This window comes from Eumetopias jubatus, unplaced genomic scaffold (genome assembly GCF_037043125.1).
Source record: "Eumetopias jubatus isolate StellerSeaLion01/CBP00866 unplaced genomic scaffold, mEumJub1_p1.0 scaffold_4, whole genome shotgun sequence".
NCBI lineage: Eukaryota > Metazoa > Chordata > Mammalia > Carnivora > Otariidae > Eumetopias > Eumetopias jubatus.
The window spans coordinates 76,444,881-76,467,494 of record NW_028274810.1 but is presented as its reverse complement, the minus strand read 5'-3'; the positions used below and the strand labels follow the sequence as shown (position 1 = coordinate 76,467,494).

Here is a 22,614-nt window from a genome sequence, read left to right as displayed (position 1 = left end):
ATAAAATGTGACCATGAACTCCCTGATATAACCTTCAGTAGCTTCTCCAAACTGCCAAATTGCTCACATGGCTTATGGGGCCCTGCTTGGTGTGGCCTCTGCCCACCTTTCCTGCCTGATCTCACGGTTCTCCCTTGTACGATCTGACCCTTTCATTCCTTGAGTGTGCACAAGTGTCTCTCCCTCAAATCTTCTCCCTGCTTCCTCCTCTCCCTGCTTCTTCTTCCTTTAGGCTCAGCTTAGAGAAGACTTACTTTATTTTATTTTATTTTATTTTTATTTTTATTTTGAGAGAGTGTGTGAGTGTACGCACTGGGGGGGGGGTCGGGGGGGAGGGCAGAGGGAGAGAGAGAATCTTAAGCAGGATGCGACCAGCTAAGAGCAGGAGGTGGAGAGCAGAGCTTGATCTGCTCACACTGATCATGACCTGAGCCTAAATCAAGAGTCCCCCACTTAACCGACTGAGCCACCCGGGTGCCCCCAGGCTTCAGCTTAAATGTGACCTCAAAGAGGTCTTAACCCACAGCTCTGTGAAAAATAGGTGGCCCCTATTATCTTCTACCACAAATGGCCATCTGTGATTTATGTATTGGTTTATTCCAAGAGTCGCAAACTTTTTTCCTAAAGAGTCAGGTGGTAGATATTTCAGGTAAGTCTCCTGATCATGTAGTGTGAAAGCAGCCACAGACAATACCGAAAGAGATGAGCATGACTGTGTTCCAATAAAAGTTTATAAACACTGAAAATTGGATTTCATAAATTTTCACTGTGACAAGATATTCTTGTTAAAAAAAAAATTCTCCCCATCTATTTAAAAATGTAAAAACCATCTGTAGCTGCCAGGTTGTCCAAGGGCACGCGGGTTGGGGCGGGGCGGCCCGTAGTTTACAGACGGTTTATTACTCGCGGAGCCGGCGGATTCGCCCCAGGCCGGTTTCTACAGCAGCGGGCACAGACCAGGTCCCCGCTCCGCAGCTCACTCACCGCGCCGCACCTTCCACCGCCGCCGACGCTGACTGACAGCCGGGGGCGGGGTCTGCGAGCGCCTAGACGCAGGGGCGGGGCCGGGGGGCGGGGCCGAGGGAAGGGGGCGGGCTGAACGCCGGCTTCCGGCGGGTGAGCGCGGGAGCAAGATGGCCACTACCAAGCGTGTGCTGTACGTGGGTAAGCAAGCGCGGAACTAGGCGGAATCGGGGCTGACCGACCCGGAGTGGATCTTGGCGTGGGGCAGGAACGCGTCTACGGTCGCGGAGGGTGGCGAGCCTTTGTCTAGGCCGGATCGATGGCGGTGTTGCTTTGCTTCTGGGAGCTAGCTGCAAACGTAGCGGTCTTTCCGGCTCCCTTCCAAGCCGGCTGAGCTTTAACAGGAACCCCTTCACCTGCTGGGCAGGGAGGATTGGTAGAGGAATATTATGAAGCTCCAGATCTTCGCACTCTTTCATTTTACAGACCTTCACTGCAGCGATGGCTCTGCCCTGGCCCCTGCCCCTTTAAAGGAGGGAGTTCCCAGACTAACCCGGTAGAAGTGAGAATAACCCCCATAGCGAAGTTTGATGAGCGCGTTGTAGGCAAAGTGGGGGCAGTTGTGTTTACTGAAAGGGAGTAGCAAGAGCAAAAACCCGAAGGTGTGGAACAGCCTTACACATGGAGCGAAGGGGTCATCGTGCGGGAAACCCAGAGAATTGAGGAAGCAAAGGAAAGAGGGTGAAATGATTGGCAGGGCCCAGGTTATAAAGAGCCTTGTGTACGCTGCCAAGGAGTTTGTACTTTCTCCTGAGGACAGTGGGAAGTCTTTGAAGGAGTTTAAGCAAGTTTAAACTCCTTTAAACTGATGGGTTAAAATCTGCATGTTCCCAGGATCGCTCTAGTTGGCTGTGTGGTGGAGAGGGAGGCCAGTTTAAGAAGCTATTGCAGTAATCCTGGCTCTAAGATGAGCGTCTGCAAGAAGGGTGAAGAGGTGTGTTTCATAATTATGGGGGAGGGAGCAAATGAGAACGTGCTTATGTACCCAAAGGACTGGATGGAACAGCCCCTCTCCTTGGCTGTCACATGCTAACTGGGCTGCAGGGACTTCTCAAGAGAATGGAGGACAGTGGCTCAGAAGGCGCTTGGCATCTTTGCAGGTGGGTTGGCAGAGGAGGTGGACGACAAAGTTCTTCATGCCGCCTTTATCCCTTTTGGAGACATCACAGATATTCAGATTCCTCTGGATTATGAAACAGGTGAGTCTTTTTCATGTCATGTTCAGAATCCTAAGAGGAAAAGAATTTGAAAAAAATTCTAAATATACATTGTAAATATGGTTGATATGTCGGAAAGTTCAAGAGGGTGCCTCATTAGGGCAGCAGGACAGTGATCTTGATGCAGAAGGAATGTTCTGAGGCTTGTGGTTATGTGCAACATAACTTTGCAGAGGATCCCATCTGTTGAGTGTGAGATACCAAATTTTCAATAGCCCAATAGGAAGATAGGTTTTGAGCTACATGGAGATCTGACTGTTGTTTCAAACTACCTGCTGGGTACCCCACCACCCCTGCTCCTTTCTTGGCAGCTGTAATGTTAATCAGGGCAGCAGGAGCTCAGCCCCAACCAAGGGGCTTTGGCCTCTGCTCTCCTGGGGGAGATTTCCTTCAATTGGTATCGCAGGTACAGTGCAGTTTTTCTATTTTGCCTTTGTTGTCATTTTTTTTTTAAAGATTTATTTATTTATTTTAGAGAGAGGGCCGAGCACAGGAGTGGGGGAGGGTCAGAGGGAGAGAATCTCAAGCAGACCCCCTGCTGAGCGAGGACCCCCCCCCCCCACTCAGGGCCTGATCTCACTACCCGTGAGATCATGACCTGAGCCAAAATCACAAGTTGGGCGATTAACCGACTGAGCCATCCAGGTGCCCCAGTTAGTTGTCATTTTTAAGACTGGAGTTTTAGGCCTAAATCTGTCATTGACCCTGCCTGATTATTAGCAAGGTCTTTAAACTCTCTGGGCCTGGGATCTTTATCTGTAAAAAACAATATGGGCATACTTTGGAGATATTACAGGTTTGGCTCCAGACCACCACAACCAAAGCAATATCGCAATAAAACAAGTCAAATGAAATTTTTGGTTTCCTAGTGTAAATAGAAGTTAGGTAACTATATTGCAATCTATTAGGTGTGTAATAGCATTATGTCTAAAAAAAATAATGTACCACCTAAATTTAAAAATACTTTAGGGGCGGGGCACCTGGGTGGCTCAGTCGTTAAGCACCTGCCTTCAGCTCAGGTCATGATCCCAGAGTCCTGGGATCGAGCCCCACATTGGGCTCCCTGCTCGGCGGGAAGCCTGCTTCTCCCTCTCCCACTCCCCCTGCTTGTGTTCCCTCTCTCGCTGTGTCTCTCTCTCTGTCAAATAAATAAATAAAATCTTAAAACAAATAAATAAAAAATAAAATACTTTAGGGGCGCCTGGGTGGCTCAGTTGGTTACGTGTCTGTCCCTTCAGCTCAGGTCATGATCCCAGGGTCCTGGGATTGAGCCCCGCATTGGGCTCCCTGCTCAGCGGGGAGTCTGCTTCTCCCTCTCCCTCTGCTGCTCCCCTGCTTGTGCTTTCTTGCTCTGTCAAATAAATAAATAAAATCTTAAAAAAAAATACTATATTGCTGGGGCACCTGGGTGGCTCAGTTGGTTAAGCATCTGCCTTTGGTCCAGGTCATGATCTCAGGGTCCTGGAATTGAGCCCCGAGTTGGGCTTCTGGCTCAGTGGGGAATCTGCTTCTCCCTCTCCCTCTGCCCCATCCCCGCTTGTACGTACACTCTCTCAAATAAAATCTTTTAAAAAATGCTTTATTACTAAAAAATACTAACCATTCTATGAGCTTTCAGCGAGTTGTAAACACTGATCACGGATCACCATAACAAATATAATAGTAATGAAAAACTTTGAAATACTGTGAGAATTACCAAAATGTGACACAAAACATAAAGTGAGCAAATGCTGTTGGAAAACTGGTGCCATTAGAGTTGCTTGATGCAGGGGTCCCTTCGGTTTGTAAAAAACTGTGAGATCTATGAGGTGCAGGAAAGCAAAGTGCAGTAAAATGAGGTATGCCTGTAAAGTTATGTTCGCTCTCTAAAGTTAGTTAGTTTCATTAAATGAACACTGTTGTGCTTGGCCTTTCAAGTTAGATCAGCATTTTTCTGAGGATAAAGAGTGAGCATCCTAATTCATGTTTTAGGATTCCTGCTTTATGCATAGTTGATGCTCAAAATGTGGGATCAGTAATTGAGAAGTTAAATAACTTCATGTTTTTACTTGCCTTGTATGCAGAGGTTAAGGTTTTAATTTGGCTTTGATAGAAGAACTGACTGCCTGAAATTTCAAAAGTATAGTTCATTATTTAGCTATGTTTTCTAAAAGACAAAGTTCAATATTGCTTGAAATGTTGTTTAAAAACTGGGAAGAATTGAAGAAGGAGATTGCTTCTTACAAAATAGTGATTGGGTAGAATTTCTAGTGTCAGGATATGGCATGTGATTGACTTCACTTTCCTTGTGACCATGTTTCTTCCCATTGCCCCCCATGGTAATTACTTGTTTTTGTTTTCCCTTTTTTTTTTTTTTTTTTTCCAGAAAAGCACCGAGGATTTGCTTTTGTTGAATTTGAGTTGGCAGAGGTGAGAAAATTCTGTGTGACCTATGTTTAGTCTTTGGCTTATTTGAGTGTTGTTAGTGGTTACAAAGGCAGCTGGATTCCGTTTGGTTAGGTTTCTAGGCCTCTTGCTGATGCTTCCATAGAGACAGGATGTGCTGCTTGATGGAAAGCTTCCCTCAGTCAAATTCTAGACTGTTAACAGCATAGACGTGCCCCTCTTGCTCTGCCGAGCTCCTGTAGCTCTGCTCACTGAGGCTTCTTGCCTGGCAGCACTGGTGAATATTTCTTAAGCCTTTCTGGACATGGCAGATTGCTGCACCACCAGCTCTGAACTCAGCCAGGAAGTGCTCTTTGTTAGAGACACATACAATCTCAGCAAGAGGTACAGATGTGACTTCTTCCTCTTTGGTTTTACTTTGTTTTTCTGTTGCTGAGTATATGTTTAGACACCACAAGAAGCTAAACTTGACCTTGTCTTTTCTCGGCAGGATGCTGCAGCAGCTATTGACAACATGGTATGGCTGAGAATCTTCATTCTTACCGAAGTTGCTTTTGGGTGGTACGGAGGGTCCTTGTGCATCTGTTGGTTTGCCGAACTGCCAAGTTACAAGGTTGCATGGGGAAGCAAAAGCTGTCATCGTGTGAAAAGATTCACTGTGAATCGATCACTTTTAAGACTCGTCCTTACTCGAACGTCCTTCCCCATTTAACAGTGATATAAATACAAATCCTTGTTATAGGCCAGTCTCTCACTGGCTGCCCCATGTCTAGGATAATAAATTGCAAACACTATGTAAATTGATTGCACAGTGAAATAGCATATTTTGCAGAAGAGGCAGGATTTCCTAAAGCCTCAGAGCAATTACAAGTGAGGAGAAATTTCCAGTAAGGATAATGGCAGGGTATGCTACTGATGCCAGTGATTTAAATATCCTGGAGAGGTCTTCGGGAGTAATGATGAAACGCTGGAGTATTTGTGTCCTCTTTAAGGTCTTTGTGATTTTTACATCAGATCAGAAGTGCAATGATGTCATATCATACTGTTGATAGAATTTTGTTGGAAAAAACACTGCACATTAACCAGCACCTGTTACATCTTTGCTCTACAAATTAGTACATAAAACTGAAATTTATAATAAATTTATTTCCCTTATTTTCAGTTTCATCACAATAAAGTCCCATTCCTTTTTTTTTTTTCTTCACTTTTTACTGTGACATTTTCTTCACTGCTCTAAATGGATTTATGTGAAGTGACCGTTCCTGGTACCAATTATCTTTGGAGGATAAAGTTCTTTATTCCTGTTCTGTTACCTGAACATCTTCCTCAGCCCCCAGAGATCATTTCTCACCATTTCAAAGCAGATCTTGACTTTTGAAGGTGAACTCAAGTACTTGGAAACTGCTTGTATCCTTGTAATCCTAGGGCACTCTGGACCTGGAGTCACTTTCAGGAGCACAGGTTTTTGCTAGTATGAGAGAAAGGGGGTGTGTGGTGGAGGGAAATTGCCTGCAAGCTGTGGGCCGCTGTGTGGCGGGCACAGAGCTTGCCGTTAGGGGCTCACGGATTAAGGGAGAACAAATCATGAGCATGTCTCGGATGTATCAAAACCAAATGCAAAGCTGTCTGACTCTCTTAACCTGACAGAGTTGAAACAGCTGGGTGTTCAATCTTTACAGAATGAATCTGAGCTCTTTGGACGGACAATTCGTGTCAATTTGGCAAAACCAATGAGGATTAAGGAGGGCTCGTCCAGGCCAGGTGAGTGGGGGCAACCACAGGTTCCCTGTCACGTCTTCCAGTGTGGCCTTAGTTGCATTTTTATCCCCATTTACTTGGAAATAGGTGCTGATTGCCACTCTGGATGCAGAGGAGTAGAGAATGATTCATGTTGGCAGAGGGCATGAGCCACCTTTGTAGGGAATGAAAAAGAGTTTGAGCTTCTCAGAGAAATTGTTTGCATTGAGAGAAACCCTGCCTGCTCGCTTCTCTTGCCCAGTTTCCTCAGCGTTGGTTCCTGAGATGCTCCCGTCCAGGGCTGGAACTGGCAAGGCTACACCTTCCGTCTTGGCATAGTTTTTTTACTTAGCCTTGTAAGAGCTGGACTTCAGGGCTGACATTCCCAGTGGAAACGTTATACTTGGGAGTTCCCTCAGTGAAGCCTCCAGCTGAGAGGGCCACTGAGTGTGTTCCACTTTGCTGACCAAAGCAGCTAGCGAGCAATTGGCCGAGAAGCTTGCATTTCTTAGCATTTGTTCGATTCTTTTCCTTTCAGTGTGGTCAGATGATGACTGGCTGAAGAAGTTTTCTGGGAAGACTCTCGAAGAGAATAAAGAGGAAGAAGGGTCAGAGCCTCCCAAAGTAGAAACCCAGGAGGTGAGATTGAAGGCATGTGCTTCCCCGCGAGGGGCTGGCACTTTCCACAGGAGCCTTTTTTTTTTTTCTTTAAAGTTTTTGTGGAAATTTGCAAGTACATATACAGAAGCAGAGAGAATGAAAAACGAAGTCTTAGTATTGTGGTAAAGGTGGTATTGAGTGAGTGACAGAGAAGCTCTGGGTCTCTCACCTTTGTGCTCTGTGTAATGAGCTGTTCCACTCTGCCCAGCCCTGCCCAGACCTGGGTTGGGATTGCCTGAGGTGAGGAAGGCGAGTGGGTGCTCCTCTTCACCCCTCCTGCCCAGTCCCTCCTTCACTGAAGCACTTTGCACAGGCTCACGGTCTCCCTGTCCCTGCCCCGATGCAGGGGGTGCAGGCCGGGGTGGTGGCACCTTCCCTCAGTCTGCACGCAGGTTCGAGGCTCTCCCTCACCAGGAGCAGCCTGCTGGCAACTCTCTTCTGACTCTGGGCATCCCTCTCCGGCTGGCCCCTTGGGCTTTCCCACCCCTCCCTGTGAGTGTTGTTCTCTGGATTTCTTTCTTGGCTCAGGGCATCCCTCTCCCTCTCCCCTTCTCCTCTTGGCTGAAACACTAGCAGTCACGGGTCTTTTGCAGCCTCTCCTGGCCTCTGTTCCTAGGGTCAAGCTGCACACATTTCGGCCGCAAGTGTCACAGGCAGTTTCGAGTTGCCCAGAATGGGTGCCCTCCTCTCTCTAATCTTGTTCTTCGTCTTTTTGATTTGCCACCATCCATCCATACACATACTGACCCAAGCCAAAAATTTGGTTGCAAAGCAGAGCACACACATGGCCTTCACAGTCAGAGATGCCTTCTGTCAAACAGCCAGCACATCATCACATGCTGCTGAGTTTTCCTCTCAAACCTTCCTGAGCCCCCCTCCCCTGTTTGTCCCGCTGCCCCCAGCAGCCTCTTCTCCTGCACGTACTTGCCGAAGCTTCCTAACTAGTCTCTGGTGCGCTGCTCTCTAGTCCTTCATCAGGACAGCTAGAATGATCTGCTGAAGGCACAGACTGATGCCCTGACTCCTGCTGAGAACTTTTCAGTGGCTCGCATCACCCATCCCAAGGGATAAAGTTGGGGGGGTTGCTCCCCAGGTCCTGTGCCCCCACCTGGCCGTCTCACTTCCACCCTCTGGAAACCCAGTCTGTTTCCCTGTACATCCTTGCTTTTGTGCAGGCTGCTCAAGTGTTTATTGCCTGTCCCTTTCTAGGCAGGGATTCTCTGAGGTTAGGGGCCTTGTATTCAACATCGTATAACTAAAAAGTGAGGTGGAGGAATGTGGTTCAGAGCATGGGCTTGGGGGTGGGGTGGGATGATTTAGGTTTGAATTCCAGCTTCACCCCTTACCACCCTCTGGGTTTGGACAAGTGACTGCACTTCACTGTACCTCCATTGCCCCACCTATAAAATGCAGATAAATAGTGGTACGGCTTGTTGCTCAGGATGGTTGTAAAGAGTTGATGAGCTAACGTATGTAAACGGGGAGAACAGCCCCCTGCCCGTGGCAAGTGCTCTGTGCGTGGTTGCTGTTGGTGGCGGCAGATGACAGCAACCGTGTCCTCCAGCACTGGACCTCAGCACACGACGGCTAAACTGAACCCCAAACCAGTCGTGAACATTTGACTTTTCTCTTTGGAACACATGTGATGCCCGCAAACGTCTCCTCGGGGTAGAAAACAGGGCCCCTCCTTCCCCCACTGTCCTCTGAGCATGCCAGAGGGCTGCCCTCCTGGCTTCCCTTGTAGCCAGCCTGCGGGTCTGCGGGGCCGAGCGTAGAGGAGGATGTTGTGAGGAGGCTTTGTGGGTGCGGAGAGGCATGCATTGCAGGCCAGGGAGCTGGGGTTCTGGGACCGCAGGCCAGGGTGCAGTGAGCTGGCGTCTGAGGGTGAGTGGGACGTGGTCCCGAGCCTGCGGGGGGCGGGGGGACTGAGTTAGCTGGTGCTCGGGAGTCCCGGCCCTGGGGGTCTGGCTGGCGGCACCTTGCTGCAGCCCGCTCGCTGCACTTGGGTTCTTGGTGTGTATGCAGAATACCCACTCTCCAACTTGCGGAGTCGGAGTGCTCCCCAACCTGACATTTCTTCTGTGCCCAGGGAGAGCCCACGGCAAAAAAGGCCCGGTCGAATCCCCAGGTGTACATGGACATCAAGATTGGGAACAAGCCAGCCGGCCGCATCCGGATGTTGCTGCGTTCCGATATTGTTCCCATGACAGCAGGTGAGCCGGCTGTGGGCCGGATGCCGGTGGCTGCAGGCAGGGTGCCGGGGGGCTGCGGGGGCCTGCGGGCGGGGTGCCGGGGGCTGAGCGGGGGCCCTTCCCCAGGTTCTCACTGCCTCCGCTCCTGTGCTCTTGACAACAGCTGACCTGAGTGGATTTGAGGCATCTCAGATCCTGGGATCTAGTAACAGATTGAGTCTGACCAGGCACTTTTGAAGCTTTATAGGTGCTGCTTTGCTATTTTTTAATAATAAGAGGGTGTTTTTTTTTTTTAATGTAAGTAAACATGTATTCGTGGTTAAAAAAGCAAACAAAACCCCAAAAAAACTGTACATATTCGAACGATACTGAAGGCAGTAAAGTAGAAAACATCCATGTTCCCCCCTTCCACGTCCAGTTTTACTCTCCAGAAGTAACTGCTGTTAACTAACAGTTTCTTGAGTCTCTCTAGTGTAAATATTGACTTCTACTCATTCTTTTCTTTTTTTTAATCTAAATTTTATTATGTAGACATACAGTTTACAAAGTCAATTTCACAAAGCTTGTTTTGAAAAACAGCAGTCCCCTGGCCCCCAGTACTGGCCCCTGGCCTTGGCGCCCCGACGCCATCTGCGGCTCCTCGGAGGCAGCCAGTTTGAACTCTCAGCTGGTTCTTTCGGTTTTTATCTCCGTTTTGGTAGATAAGAGATTTATGTTGCTATTTCCTGGTTTTTTTGTTTTAGACATCTGTTGGCTTCTCACTTCAGGAGATAAGGAATCAGCTGTTTAAATCCCTTTAGCTGCCCCTTCATCTTCCTCATAGAGTTACCATAAGTTTGCTTAGTCCAGAGGTTATTCTGACTATGTAAGCATCATACTAGGGTAACCTCCTTTCACGCACAGCATTTTGCCTTCCTGGGATTCGTAATTGTCTTGTTTTCACACAAGCTTAGTCTTCGGTGCATTTATTCCTGATGCTCACCCTAATTCTGCTGCCTGTGTAAATATCTCATCATGTTCACACACCCCAGATATTCTGTCAGTTTCCCTCTCCTGTAGAAGTTCCTCTTTGGAGCCTCTGACTCTTCTGCCTGGACCACGGCTTTCCAGGCCCACTGCACAGCGAGTGTCGTAGGGTCTCTTGTGTTCACCTCTTAGGTTGGACTCTGTTATCTTCTTTTTTGGTGCATTCCCTCATTTTAGTAGAAGACATCCTTCTGTAGCTTCTGCAGCAAAGAACTTGGGAAGTAAGTTTTTTGAGAGTGAAGACTAAATATATGTACCTTCCCACTTGATGGATAGTTGGGGTATAGAATTCTAGAGAAGTCGAATGTCATTCTGATTCTTGATCCTTTATATAAAACTTTTCTGTCTAGTCCTGAGGTGTCTAGTATAGTAGCCACTCACCATATGTGACTATTGAAATTTAAATTAAATAAAATTAAAATTCATTTACTCAGTTACACTAGCCAGGTGCTTAGGAGCTATTCCCAGCCCTGCCTAGATAGAGGCTTGCAGGGTATCTGTCCTGTGTCCTGAAACTGTATGCCTTTGGATAGACCTTACATGGATCTGGATATTCAGTGGGCCTCACTGTATTCGTTTTCTCTTGCTGTTGTCACAGATTACCACGAACTTAGTGGCTTATGACAACACAAATTTATTATCTCCCAATCTGCAGGCCAGAAGTCCTGTAGGCTACAATGAAGATGGTGGCCGGGTCACTGCCTTCCCTACTGGAAGCTCTAAGGGAGGATGTTTCCGGGGATATTCATGTTGTTGGCAGAATTCAGTTCCCTGTATCTGTAGGACTGAGGTACCCCATTTCCCTGCTGCTGTCAGCTGAGGGCTATTCCCAGCTTCTGGAGGCTCGCAGCCCCCCTTTTCCTCCACCTTCAGAGCCAACAGTGGTGGATCCAGTCTCTCCCACATTTTGAATCTCTCTTTCTAACCCTAGCTGGGAAAAATTCTGTCACAGGCTCATGATTATATTAGACCCATCTGGATAATTGGGGCTGCTTTCCCCATCTCGAGGTCCATCCATACCCCTAATCACGTCTGCAACAGCAAGGACGTCTTTAGGGGGCCGTTACTCTGTGTACCACACTCACAGGACAGTGTTTTATCCTCTGGTTGGGAAAATTTCTTTCAATTATTTCTTCACTTTTGTCCCCTCTTGATTTCTCTCTTCTTTCTGGAACCTTCCTAAGTGTTCTTTTTCTATAACACTCTGTGCTTATTTCCCAGAGGTAATATCATTTTATCTTTCCAGGGACATTAGTAAAGTTTTTTCTTCCTATAGTTTATGTCTCAAATCACTTTTTCCTGAGTTAGTTATGTTTTGCTTTGTGTTTGGTCTGTTTGTTTTGGTCTTTGCTTTTCACATTAGATGCTTTCCTCACCTAAGCAATGGTAAGGCTTGCTGGCTGTGGCTTCCGCGGTGGGGTGATTCGTTGGGGTCTTTCTCTGTCAGACCCCAGATGTCCGTTTCCCTGACTTCCCTTCTCTTGGACAGCTTGGAGTCCTCCGAGAAGAGTCTAGCCTCCTGCTGGAGGCTCTGCATCCAGTTATTAGCCATCGTGGCGGCGGTGGGAGTTGGGGGCAGTGTATAAACTTTCACTTAATCTCTGTTTGTCATTATGGTACCTCAGCCCCCGGCTATGTCTAGTATATCCCAGTCCAGAGACCTCTGCTTTAACCTACCAGAGAGCAGACCTCCAGCCGGCTGCCCGCGGGGGTCAGGGGAGGATCTGGGGGTTGGCTATTTTCTTAAATAGGCTTTCAACCAACTTTACTGTTTTTAGAACTACTTTCACCCTTGTACCTGAGCTTTTGGCATTTCTGCAACATAAAGTGAGTTGCTTCTCAGCTCTACCAGCTTAAGATTTAGCTTTCTTTTCTTTTGTCTTAAATGTTTCAAGTTTTTATTTAAATTCTAGTTAGTTAACATACAGTATAATAGTGGTTTCGGGAGTAGAATTTAGTGATTCATCACTTACGGTTTGCTTCCCTCTCTTTTTTTTTTTCTTTCCCCTTTGCTCATCTGTTTTGTTTTTTAAATTCCACATATGAGTGAAATCATGTGGTATTTGTCTTTCTCTGACTGACTTATTCTGCTTAGCGTAATACCCTCTAGTTCCATCCACGTCATTGCAGATGCAAGATTTCATTCCTTTCTATGAATGAGTGATATTCCATTGTATATATACACCACATCTTCTTTATCCATGCATCAGTCGGTGGACATCTGGGCTCCTTCCATAATTTGGCTATTGTTTTTTTTTTTTTTTTTTAAGATTTTATTTATTAGAGAGAGAGAATGAGAGATAGCAAGCATGAGAGGGAAGAGGGTCAGAGGGAGAAGCAGACTCCCTGCTGAGCAGGGAGCCCGACACGGGACTCGATCCCGGGACTCCAGGATCATGACCTGAGCCGAAGGCAGTCGCTTAACCAACTGAGCCACCCAGGCGCCCTTGGCTATTGTTGATAATGCTGCTGTAAGCATCAGGGTGTAGCTGCCGAGATTCAGCTTTCTCAAGTCTGCTACATCGCGTATGATTCATCTGTTTGTTTTCTAGCTTTCCAAACTTGTGTTGCTGTTGTATCCCCTCTCTCTTGCTCTCTTTTTTTCTGGCCTTTTTAACCTTTTTTTTTTTTTTAAGATTTTATTTATTTGAGTCAATTCCTGTCTCCCATCCTCCTGCCCGTCAGCACAGTTCAAATAGAGCAGTTCCTTGAGTCCTACTCAGCCTGTGGCAGAACAGAATTGCGGAGTTTTTAATCATTCAGAGGGAATCCTCCAGCTGGCCCTGCTTCTCCCTGAAGAGGGGACCCAGGACCAACAGTTAAGTGGGAAGACCCACTCCCTGGCGCCGCTCGTGGGGCGCCCAAGTCCTTCTGATCGAGGCCCAAAGGAAAAAAAAAGAAGAAAAGCTTGGTGTGAAGCAGGAGAGAGTGAGGATTAACTGGACATATACCAGGGTCTCACTGCCTACAATCTTGATGACATTAGATGAACAACAGAGGAAGCTAGTGTGCTTTCCTGCTGAATTTTACATATATCTGGCCCAGGAAGTGGAGAATAAAATAAAGGAAATCCAGTGTATGGAGACTCAACAGCATTAGTAGCTCTACTGAGAAGCCTGCAAATTGAGAGAATGAAACCTCTGGTCATAAACCACGTTAAGGAACTTGGAAGCAGATCCATCAATCCTTAAATGCAAAGACTGTTGTCTGGACTGACAGCTTGATTGAAACTTCATAAAAGACCCTGGAACAGAACCATCCAACTAAGCATCCACTCCCAGAATCTTGACCCTTAGAACTTGAGTAAATAAACGTTTGTTTTTTCAATCTGAAAAAGTATGGGATAGATTTTAATGCAGCACTAGTTGACTAGTATCAATGTTAGTATCTGGAAGTAGAGTGCTGTCACAACTACAACCTAAAATGAGGGAATGGTCTTGGAATGGACCGTGGGCTTTGAGGAGAATTTAGTGAAAACTTAGAGTACCTTTAACTTACCACCTGTAGAGGTTTGGACTTGGAGCGTGCTGTAGATAAGAACTCTCCAGAAGGTGAAGAATATTTTATTGGAAACTGGAGAAAAGGATATCTTTGTTATGTAGTGGCAGAAAGTTTAGCAATTCTGTTGCGTACAGAATTGGAAAGTAGAAAATATATATGCTATATGGAAAGTAGAAAATTAATAAACTGGGTGATCTGGGTAAGAAGATTTACAACCAAAGAAGTGCCACCTATTGTAGTCTTTTTTTTCTTGCTCTTTAGAGTGAAATGCAAGAGGACAGTGACAAACTGTTAAGAATGAACAAAGGAAAACTGTTAAACAGAAAGGGGTCAAAACATCACGATTTTGAAGTTTCTCAGCCTCTTCAGCAGGCAAATGATACTAAAATTAAGAAATTATTATGGAGCAAAGATTAAATCTAGGTTTAGCAAGACAAATAGGGTCTAAAGATGAAGCTGAGAGTATGATTACAAAATTTTTTATTAAGCCCTCAAAAAATTAAAGGTAATATCTTAGGGTACCTTTACATAAAACAAAAGCCCTTGTAAGGAAATTAAGTATACACCGCATAGATCCTCTCAATCAAATAATAGTGTTCCTAAGTAGCTTAAGGGTGTTCTATCATAACAGTCTCAGCAGTAGCCCAAGGAACAGAAGGGCTTAATCTTGAAGAGATATATGGTTTTACCCTTTGTCAAGGGAACTAACACCTAAAATGATCTAGAGGACACCCAAAATGTTTTTAGAGTTATATTGGAAGTACTGTCATTTTGGATTGAAACGGACAAGGAATACAAAGTGAAGGGTTTATTCCAATGCTAAAACTTTATCAGCGGGAAGCAAATAGAAAACTACTCAGATGTCAACATGTGATTGTTACCCTTCATGAAAAAGGCGGTGCAGAGGGCAGAGCCATGAGAACAGAGCACAGAACGAATGGTGAAATATTTCTATAAAGGAAACTTCCCCTGATCTACTATTTTATTACTCAGTATAGCTTATATAGGAAATACAGGATGAATGCATCACTCTTTCCCTCTACTTTCTAATTTTTTTAAAGAATGAGTTTATTCCCAATATGCAACAATTTCTGCATATTCTTCCTGAGCAGCATCATACGCTTCTTAAGTTCTTTCAATTTTTTTTCAGCGAGGTCATTGAAATGAGGAGTAAAGATCTCTGTTTTAGGAGTGTTTATTGGGCCTTGATCTACCCTTTGAATGTTTTAATATCAAATAGCAAGTCAGAATGTTCAAATCTACTTCCTGTTGTACTTTCCTCTACCCCCTCTCTGCCTCACATCCTGATTTTCAGCTGCCTTGTTGGAAAGAGAAGAGCCCTTCCTGCTGGTTGACAGTTCTGATAAATCATATAACTCTGCTGATAATGGTAAAAGTTTTAAGTTTAAGACTATGAGATCTGGTTTTCCTCATGAAAATGGGAATTTGGAAATTTGCAAAACCCTTTTTTCCCAATAAAGCTTGGATTTTGAAATAAAAAAAAAAAAGATTTTATTTATTTGACAGCACAAGCAGGCAGAGCGGCAGGCAGAGGGAGAGGGAGAAGCAGGCTCCCCATGGAGCAGGGAGCCCGATGTGGGGCTCGATCCCAGGACTCTGGGACCGTGACCTGAGCCGAAGGCAGATGCTTAACGACTGAGCCACCCAGGCGCCCCACTTTTTAACCAGTTTTAAGTGTATAGTCCAGCGGTGTTGATTGCATTCACAACACTGTACAACCATCACTGCTGTCTTCAGAATGTGCCCACCCCATACCGAGCTGTGGAGCCCATTAACCCTCTCCTCATTGTCTCCCTCCCGCCCTGGTGGCCTCTAATCTACTCCCCACCTCTGGATTTGCCTGTTCTAGACATGTCCTAGAAATAGAATCATACAATATGTGGCCTTTCCTTTGTAACTGGCTTTTTTTACTTAGTGTGTTTCAAGGTTCATCCGTGTTATAGTGTGTGTTGGGGTTCCACCCCTTTTTTATGGCTGAATAATATCCCATCGTCTGGATATGTGACATGTTGTTCGTTCATTTGTTGATGGATACGAGCATTGTTTCCACTTTCTGGCTATCATGAATAATGCTGCTGTGGACATTCGTGTACAAGTATGTGTTTGAATGCCTTTTGTCAGCTCTTTTGCATACATACCTAGGGGTGGAAATGTACTCACCTGGCAGTTCTGTGTTTACCTTTTTGAGAAATTGCCGAACTCTTTTCTAACGTGGCTGCACATTACATTCCCACCTCCAATGTATGAGGGTCTCAGTTTCTTCATATTCCTGCCAACACTCATTATTGTCTGTTGGTGATGGCCATCCTAATGGGTATGAAGCGGTATCTAATTAGGGAAATTGCATTTCCCTAATGACCAGTGGTGTTGAACATTGTTTCGTGTGCTTATGGGTCATTTGTAGCTCTTTGGAGAAATGTCTGTTCAAGTCTTTACCTATTTATCAACTGGGTTGTTCGTCTTTCTCTTACCGAGTTATAGGAGTTCATTGTTTATTCTGGATATTGAACTCTCACCAGATAAGATTTGCAAATACTTTCTCCTGTTCTGTGGGTTGCCTGTCTGTTGAGTGTCCTCTGATGCCCAAAGGTTTTTAGTTTTGATGAGGTCATTTATTTTTTCTCTTTTGTTATCTGTGCTTTGGGTGTCATATTTAAGAAACTGTTACCAAATCCAGAGTCGTGAAGATTTGCCCCTGTGTTCTTCTAAGGGATCTTCTAAGATCCTGTTTGGTTTTTCTTTAAAAAAAAAATCAGTTGCCCTCCATTTAGAGTGGAGCAGAGCTGGAATGCAGGTATTCAGTTTTCCTTCTTAATCAGAGTCCCTCTGGTCCTTCACAGTGTAAGGATCACAAAGGTTTGGAATACCCAGCATACTTTTCATTGAAGATACAAACACTAAACAAATATAGTTTATCAGAATCTAGCTACAGAGGTTTTGGGTTTTTTTGTTTTTTGGGGGGGGAGGGGTTGTTTTTGTTTTGTTGTTTGCTCAAAGACTTTTGTGTTATTAGAGTACATGGGCTAGGAGTGACGGGAGGGGGTAGCTCGTGGGCAGCCACTGTCCTGACCAGTATCAGATGCCCATCCCGATGGCCACCAATGTGCCAGAGGTGCCGCCACACTGCACGGCCTCACGGTTTTCCCGCCGCGGCCCACCAGCTCCCAGCCCTGCATCCCGATCCCGGCCCACATGCCCACTGTGCGGCCCATCCCAGAGCCCGTCTTCACATGGTCGAAACAGCTCGGTCGGGACTGTCCGTGGGGATCCACGGCCCCTGGCATCTCGCTCATGGCTTCAGTGGCTCCCTTCCATGTCTCCCGTGGCACACGAGGCAGAGCGTACCCACGGCCCGAGGAACGGCTGTTTTGTTTTCTGACCTCCGCACCTTTTCCTTTCTCCATGCCAGAGAATTTCCGATGCCTGTGCACCCACGAGAAGGGCTTCGGCTTTAAGGGAAGTAGCTTCCACCGCATCATCCCTCAGTTCATGTGCCAGGGCGGTGATTTCACGAACCACAACGGCACGGGGGGCAAGTCCATCTACGGGAAGAAGTTCGACGATGAGAACTTTATCCTCAAACACACGGGACCAGGTGGGAGCCGATGGGGTGCGGTGGTGGGGGGGGGGGGGGGGCGGGGAGACGGTGGCTCGGGTCTGCAGGCGAGCCAGCCGGTGAGCCAGCGGCAGCGTGCGGCGTGGCCGGAGTCGGGGAAGCAGCTTCCATCTGTCCACTCCTCACCCCCTGCACACCCCCTGGGGTCTAGCTCTAGTTCTGGGGCCTGCCATGGTGAGCTGGGTCCCTCAGCCCTGCTGCCTCGTCCTGTCAGACATACCCCTTTGTGAGTGGTCAGTTCCCCCCACGACTAGAGAAAGCTCTGTGCTGAGTGGTCATCTTGAAGTTTAGGATGCATTTCTTCTGGGGCCTGGCAGTGTTACTAGAGCCCCTCAGTTAATCATGCTCCGTCCCCGTCAGACGACGGTTGCTCGCTCCCTCCCTCCCGAAGCCTCCACGTCGCCCTCCAAGCTGATGCATGGCCCCCTGCGTCCCCCGCCACGTGCCCGCTCTGCCTTCCCTCCAAGGACAGGGCATGAGCTGTCTCCCTGCGGCCGGCCCTTCTGCTCGTGGCCTGGACCCCATCCCGTCTCTCCCACCTAGGAGTGTGGCTTCTGTAGCTGTCCCCCTGCTGCCTTGTGGCCGCATGCTCTGCTAGATCAGCCCAGTGGAGTAAAAGTGTGCGGTATCGATCTTTAAAAAAAAAAAATCATCCTTTGTGTGAGCTATCATCCATGCCTCTAACCCCTGGTAAGGAAAAGTTGTGTAGACTCCCCTGCCTTCTGTTCGGTCTGTCCCCCTTCAGCCAGACTTCGAGCCCCAGCCTGGCACTGAAGCCAGTCCTATCATTCATGGCAAGATGGATGCTGATGTGCCAACAGCATCTATCTTCCAGTGGCCAGTTCTCGGCCCGCATCCTGGGCTGGCTTCCGGCAGCATCTCCCTGGCTCCATCTCCGGCGCAGATGTCCCCCTGGGGGCCGGGAGCCGGCAGGAGGGGCTGACGTGCTCCTTCTCTCCCTCAGGCCTGCTCTCCATGGCCAACTCCGGCCCAAATACCAACGGCTCTCAGTTCTTCCTGACGTGTGACAAGACGGATTGGCTGGATGGCAAGCACGTGGTGTTTGGGGAGGTCACGGAAGGCCTGGATGTCCTGCAGCAGATTGAGGTGGGTGGCTGCCCAGGCCCTGGGTGCGCAGCCCTGCGGGAGAGCTGGAGGGGGGCCGCAGCTGCTCCTGGGCAGGGCTGCTTCTGCTCAGGTGGGGGCGGGCACCTGGGGAGGGTGTCCCTGAGCCGCTCCTTCCTTCCCACCCTCTTCCTCTTCTGTCCCCGCAAAGGCCCAGGGCAGCAAGGACGGGAAGCCAAAGCAGAAGGTGATCATCGCCGACTGCGGGGAGTACGTGTGAGTCTGCACACGCCGTCTCTGCACTGCCCCTGCCTATCCAGGAGCCGTCAGCCTGGGAACCAGCATGTGAGGGTGTCTGTCCCCTTTGTGGCAAGCAGCGGTGTGTGTCGTGGCCCTTCTTGGGGGTCAGCTTGGAGCAGCTCTTCTGCAGACACGGCCCGGGCTCCCTCTGGCTCTCTCCCAGGTGTGGCTGTGGGCCCAGGAGCTCGCAGAGGTCCCCACTGTGGACGGGCTGTGCGTGACCTTTTCCAGGCCTTTGCTGCCACGGCTTCTCCTGGGCCCACCAGCAGGGCTCCTGGACATCGCTTCTGGCAAAATAAATCCTAGTTCTTCTACTGTGAGTCCAGCTAGTTCCTAGGAGTTGTGCGAGATTGCATCTCTGCTGAATTAGGCTGGCAGAGGGATAGGGCATAGCTTTTCTTTCCTCCCTTGGGTGGATTCCCTGAGATGCCAGGTGGTATATCTTCAAGCCAGGTATGCTTGTCAGACCATGGTCAGGACAATGGAAATCAAAAATATCAAAGAAGTCTGTCTCCTGCTGCCTTCTACTCCTGAACTCCTGCTGGTCAGTCTTCGAGGCAGCAAGTGTACTTTATCACTCACAACGATTCATTTGTTTCTTCATATTCGTTCTACCGAATTTTTTTTAAGTAAGCTCTGTGCCCACTGTGGGGCTTGAACTCCTGACCCTGAGATCAAGAGTCGCATGCTCTACTGAGCCAGCCAGGCGCCCCCATTCTACAGAATTTGTAAATGCTGTTTTATAACTCAGAGTGCCTTCTCTGTGCCAGGTACTGTGCTTATTTGTCCGGAGGCAGGAGGTCACCCAGCTCTGTGGGCCTAATCCAACCTGCTGCTTTTTTTGTGAGTAAAAAGTTATTGGAATACAGCCACATCCATCCGTTTACATATCATCTGTGGCTGCTTCCATACCGCAGGGACAGATACTGTATGGTCCCTATGTTAGAGCTGTCCAGAGAAACAGAACCAGTAGGATGGGTGTAGATATGTATATAGAGAGAGATTTATTTTAAGGAGTTGGCTCCGTGATTGTGGGGGCTAGCAAGTTGGAATTCTGTAGGGCTGGCAGGCTGGAGACCCAGGGAAGAGTTGATATTGCAGTTCGGGTCCGAAGGCTGTCTGGAGGCAGAATTCCTCCTCCCTCGTGCAGTCTCAGTCTTCTCTCTCTTAACAGCCTTCCACTGATTGGATGAGGCCCACGCACATTGTGGAGGGTAATCTGCGCTACTTCCAGTCTGCTGCTTTACACATTAATCACATCTGAAAAGTACCTTCTCAGCAACATCTAGACTGGTGTTTGACCAAAAACCGGCTATCATGGCCTAGCTAAGTTGACACATAAAATGAACCAATACAGTCTCAAAGCCTAAAATACTACTTGAACCTTTGCAGGACGAGTTTGCTGATGGCTGAAACACATGGTCCCACCCTGTGCTGAGCTTGGTCCTTCTAATGCAGCCACTGCTCAAGTCAAGCTGGCTCCTCTTCTCCATTCCCTCTCCACATACTGCTCAGCCAGGTGGTTTTCAAGAATCCCTCACCTGCTGAAGGCCCTGAGCAGGGGCTGAGCCCCATGGTCACTAGACACCTCTCTGTGGTTGGGTTACCAGGACCATTCAGAATCCTTCGGGATGGGCTTTTTCATCTTGAGATCTGGACAAGCCAGACGTAGGAGAGGCCTGATGCCTCCTGGCCCTGGTGACCCCAGGAGCACTCCTGTGAGGGATGATAGCATTCTGCCCCTACCTCTGGCTTCTGTACCCAATGGACTCCCAGCCCTTGGCTGAGCTCCTGCTCAGGGTTCCTGTCTCCTTGTGGCTAGGATGTACCACATGGTTACCCTTGACCCTGTGGAGCTCCCAAAAGAGACCTTCCCTCAAAGCACAGGCCCCCACTCTGAGGGCAGACTCTGGCCATCACGGGTCAGTCACCAGGAAAGGAGGTGTAGAAAGGGTGTAGCATGGCCACCTCCCAAGAGGGGCCTGACTTCTGTGACAATGACCTTGTTACTTTCTGTTCTTCCCTGGTAGCACCCACTGGGCACCACTGCCCCTCCCGGTGCTCACAGGTGTTATCACTGTATCCACAGCAGAACCCTATACAGAGGGAAACCATGGCCCGGGTGACACGGCACAAAGTCACCCAGAATATGGCAGAGCTGGGACAGGAAGCTCGGCCTGCCTGCCCCTAGTTTAGTGGGGTCCTGGGAGGTTTACTGGGCTCTAGCCTCAGTCTATGGCAGGGGGCCCAAGGCCCTGGGGGAAGACACGGTCATGGTCCCTATAATTAGCCTGGACCCTTTGGGGAGACCCAAGGAAGCCAGGCTCTTCTCTGCCAGGCAGGAGGGGCCCAGAGCCCGGGGAGCAGTGGCCTGGCTGCCTGGTTCAGCTGTCACAGCACCAAACCTCTGTTGCATACGAGGACTGCACCGTTGGAAGTGGACCGGAGGGTGCCATGCGGCCTTTGCTGTGGCCCAAGGACAGAGTGCCTGCCTCAGTTGCCTGGCTCCCATCCAAGGTGGCCTCCTGGTCTGTGTGCGTGTTGCTCCGTTGCAGCAAACAGGGCTGGGTTTTGCCGGTGCGCAGACTCCTTTAGGCTGTGGCCCTGAGGTCAGTCCTGCGGCTGCTGGAGCTCCCTGTCGGATTCAGGCGCTGCGAGCTCTAGGCCCCTGTCACAACAGCCTGCAGCAACCCTCCCAGGAAGGCATTAGGGACCTACTTTTTAGTTGTGAACACTGAGTCTCATAGGCTTCGGGGGTTAAAAACCTAGAAGGCCATGTTTTCAAAAAATATTTATTAACAGGAAAATTTCTACTGCATAATAAAGTGGGAAAAGCATATTTCAAAGCAATTTATATGACAGTATGATCCTAATTTTGTAAAAATATCTGATATGTAAACATCTGTATGTGTATATCCTAAGATAAAGGCCTAGAAATAAATTCACCAAAATATTGTGTTTATGAGTCATACAACTATGGTGATTTCAGTTGTATTTTTCCAGTTTTTCCTCCAAAACTGCATTCTTTTTGTAATAAATGAAAAACCCATTTTTTAAAAGGGTGGGTGAAGCTTTGTACCTTCAGCAGGCTGGTGGGATCCCCTCGCCTCTGGGAACACAGGGAAAGCTTCATAGCCCTGGCCATAACCAGGCACTTTCCTTAGGCCTTGAAAGCAGGTGAGAATACAACGTTCTCCCTCCACGGATTGCAGGGTGTAGGTTTTTCAGGAAAAACCTCAGCTCTGAAATAAACACTCCCATCACCTACAGAACACTTCCTAGGAGGAGGTTTAGTGGACAAGTGTGGAAAGGACTAAGCAGATCAGCAAATTCTTTTGTAATAATGCCAACAGGTACCTGCTGCAAAGTGTTTATATGGCAGACGTTGTCCTACATGTGAATGTCCCTACTGATCTTTGTAATAGCTTGGAAGGAAAGAAGCAATATCCTGCTCCAGAGAAGAAAAACCAAGATTCAAACCCATTTGACTTCAAAATTCCTCTTGCTATGCTGCTTTCCTATTTCTTAGGGATTTTTCCAGAAGGGGTCACTTTACCACCTTAGAAAACCGTGAACACTAACGTGCTGCTTGGCCTCGAGGCCAGCCTTGCACTGCCCAAACCAAGGCTGACTGTCATGCGTCTGCCCTCAGCCCTTACCCACATGCCCTCCCTTCCTGGCAAGTCACTGACTCCTCGTCGCTCTCGGGTCTGACCAACTGCCCGTATTTATCCTTCCAGTCCCGTGCAACCAGATAAACAAGCCATGCCCTGAGTGAGAGAAAGGGAAACGGTGCCATCTGGGCCGCTCCCTGCAGCTGCCGTGCTTGGCTCAGCAAACTGATAACTGGGAATACAACACATGAAGCAAG

At 48.0% G+C, this 22,614-nt stretch overlaps 1 protein-coding gene and 1 pseudogene across 1 annotated transcript; one reads left to right on the top strand and one right to left on the bottom strand.

The window, feature by feature from the left end:
- Nucleotides 1-1,106: 1,106 nt before the first annotated feature.
- On the top strand, nucleotides 1,107-19,063 carry PPIE (peptidylprolyl isomerase E). Its single transcript, XM_028123383.2, has 10 exons — nucleotides 1,107-1,164; nucleotides 2,124-2,222; nucleotides 4,606-4,649; nucleotides 5,116-5,142; nucleotides 6,305-6,386; nucleotides 6,901-7,001; nucleotides 9,112-9,235; nucleotides 17,172-17,357; nucleotides 18,343-18,485; nucleotides 18,655-19,063. Exons 1-10 carry the CDS (start codon nucleotides 1,134-1,136, stop codon nucleotides 18,721-18,723), a joined length of 906 nt encoding a protein of 301 aa, XP_027979184.1. The 5' UTR covers nucleotides 1,107-1,133; the 3' UTR covers nucleotides 18,724-19,063.
- LOC114224257 (reactive oxygen species modulator 1 pseudogene) lies at nucleotides 16,838-17,046 on the bottom strand (annotated as a pseudogene).
- Nucleotides 19,064-22,614: the final 3,551 nt, after the last annotated feature.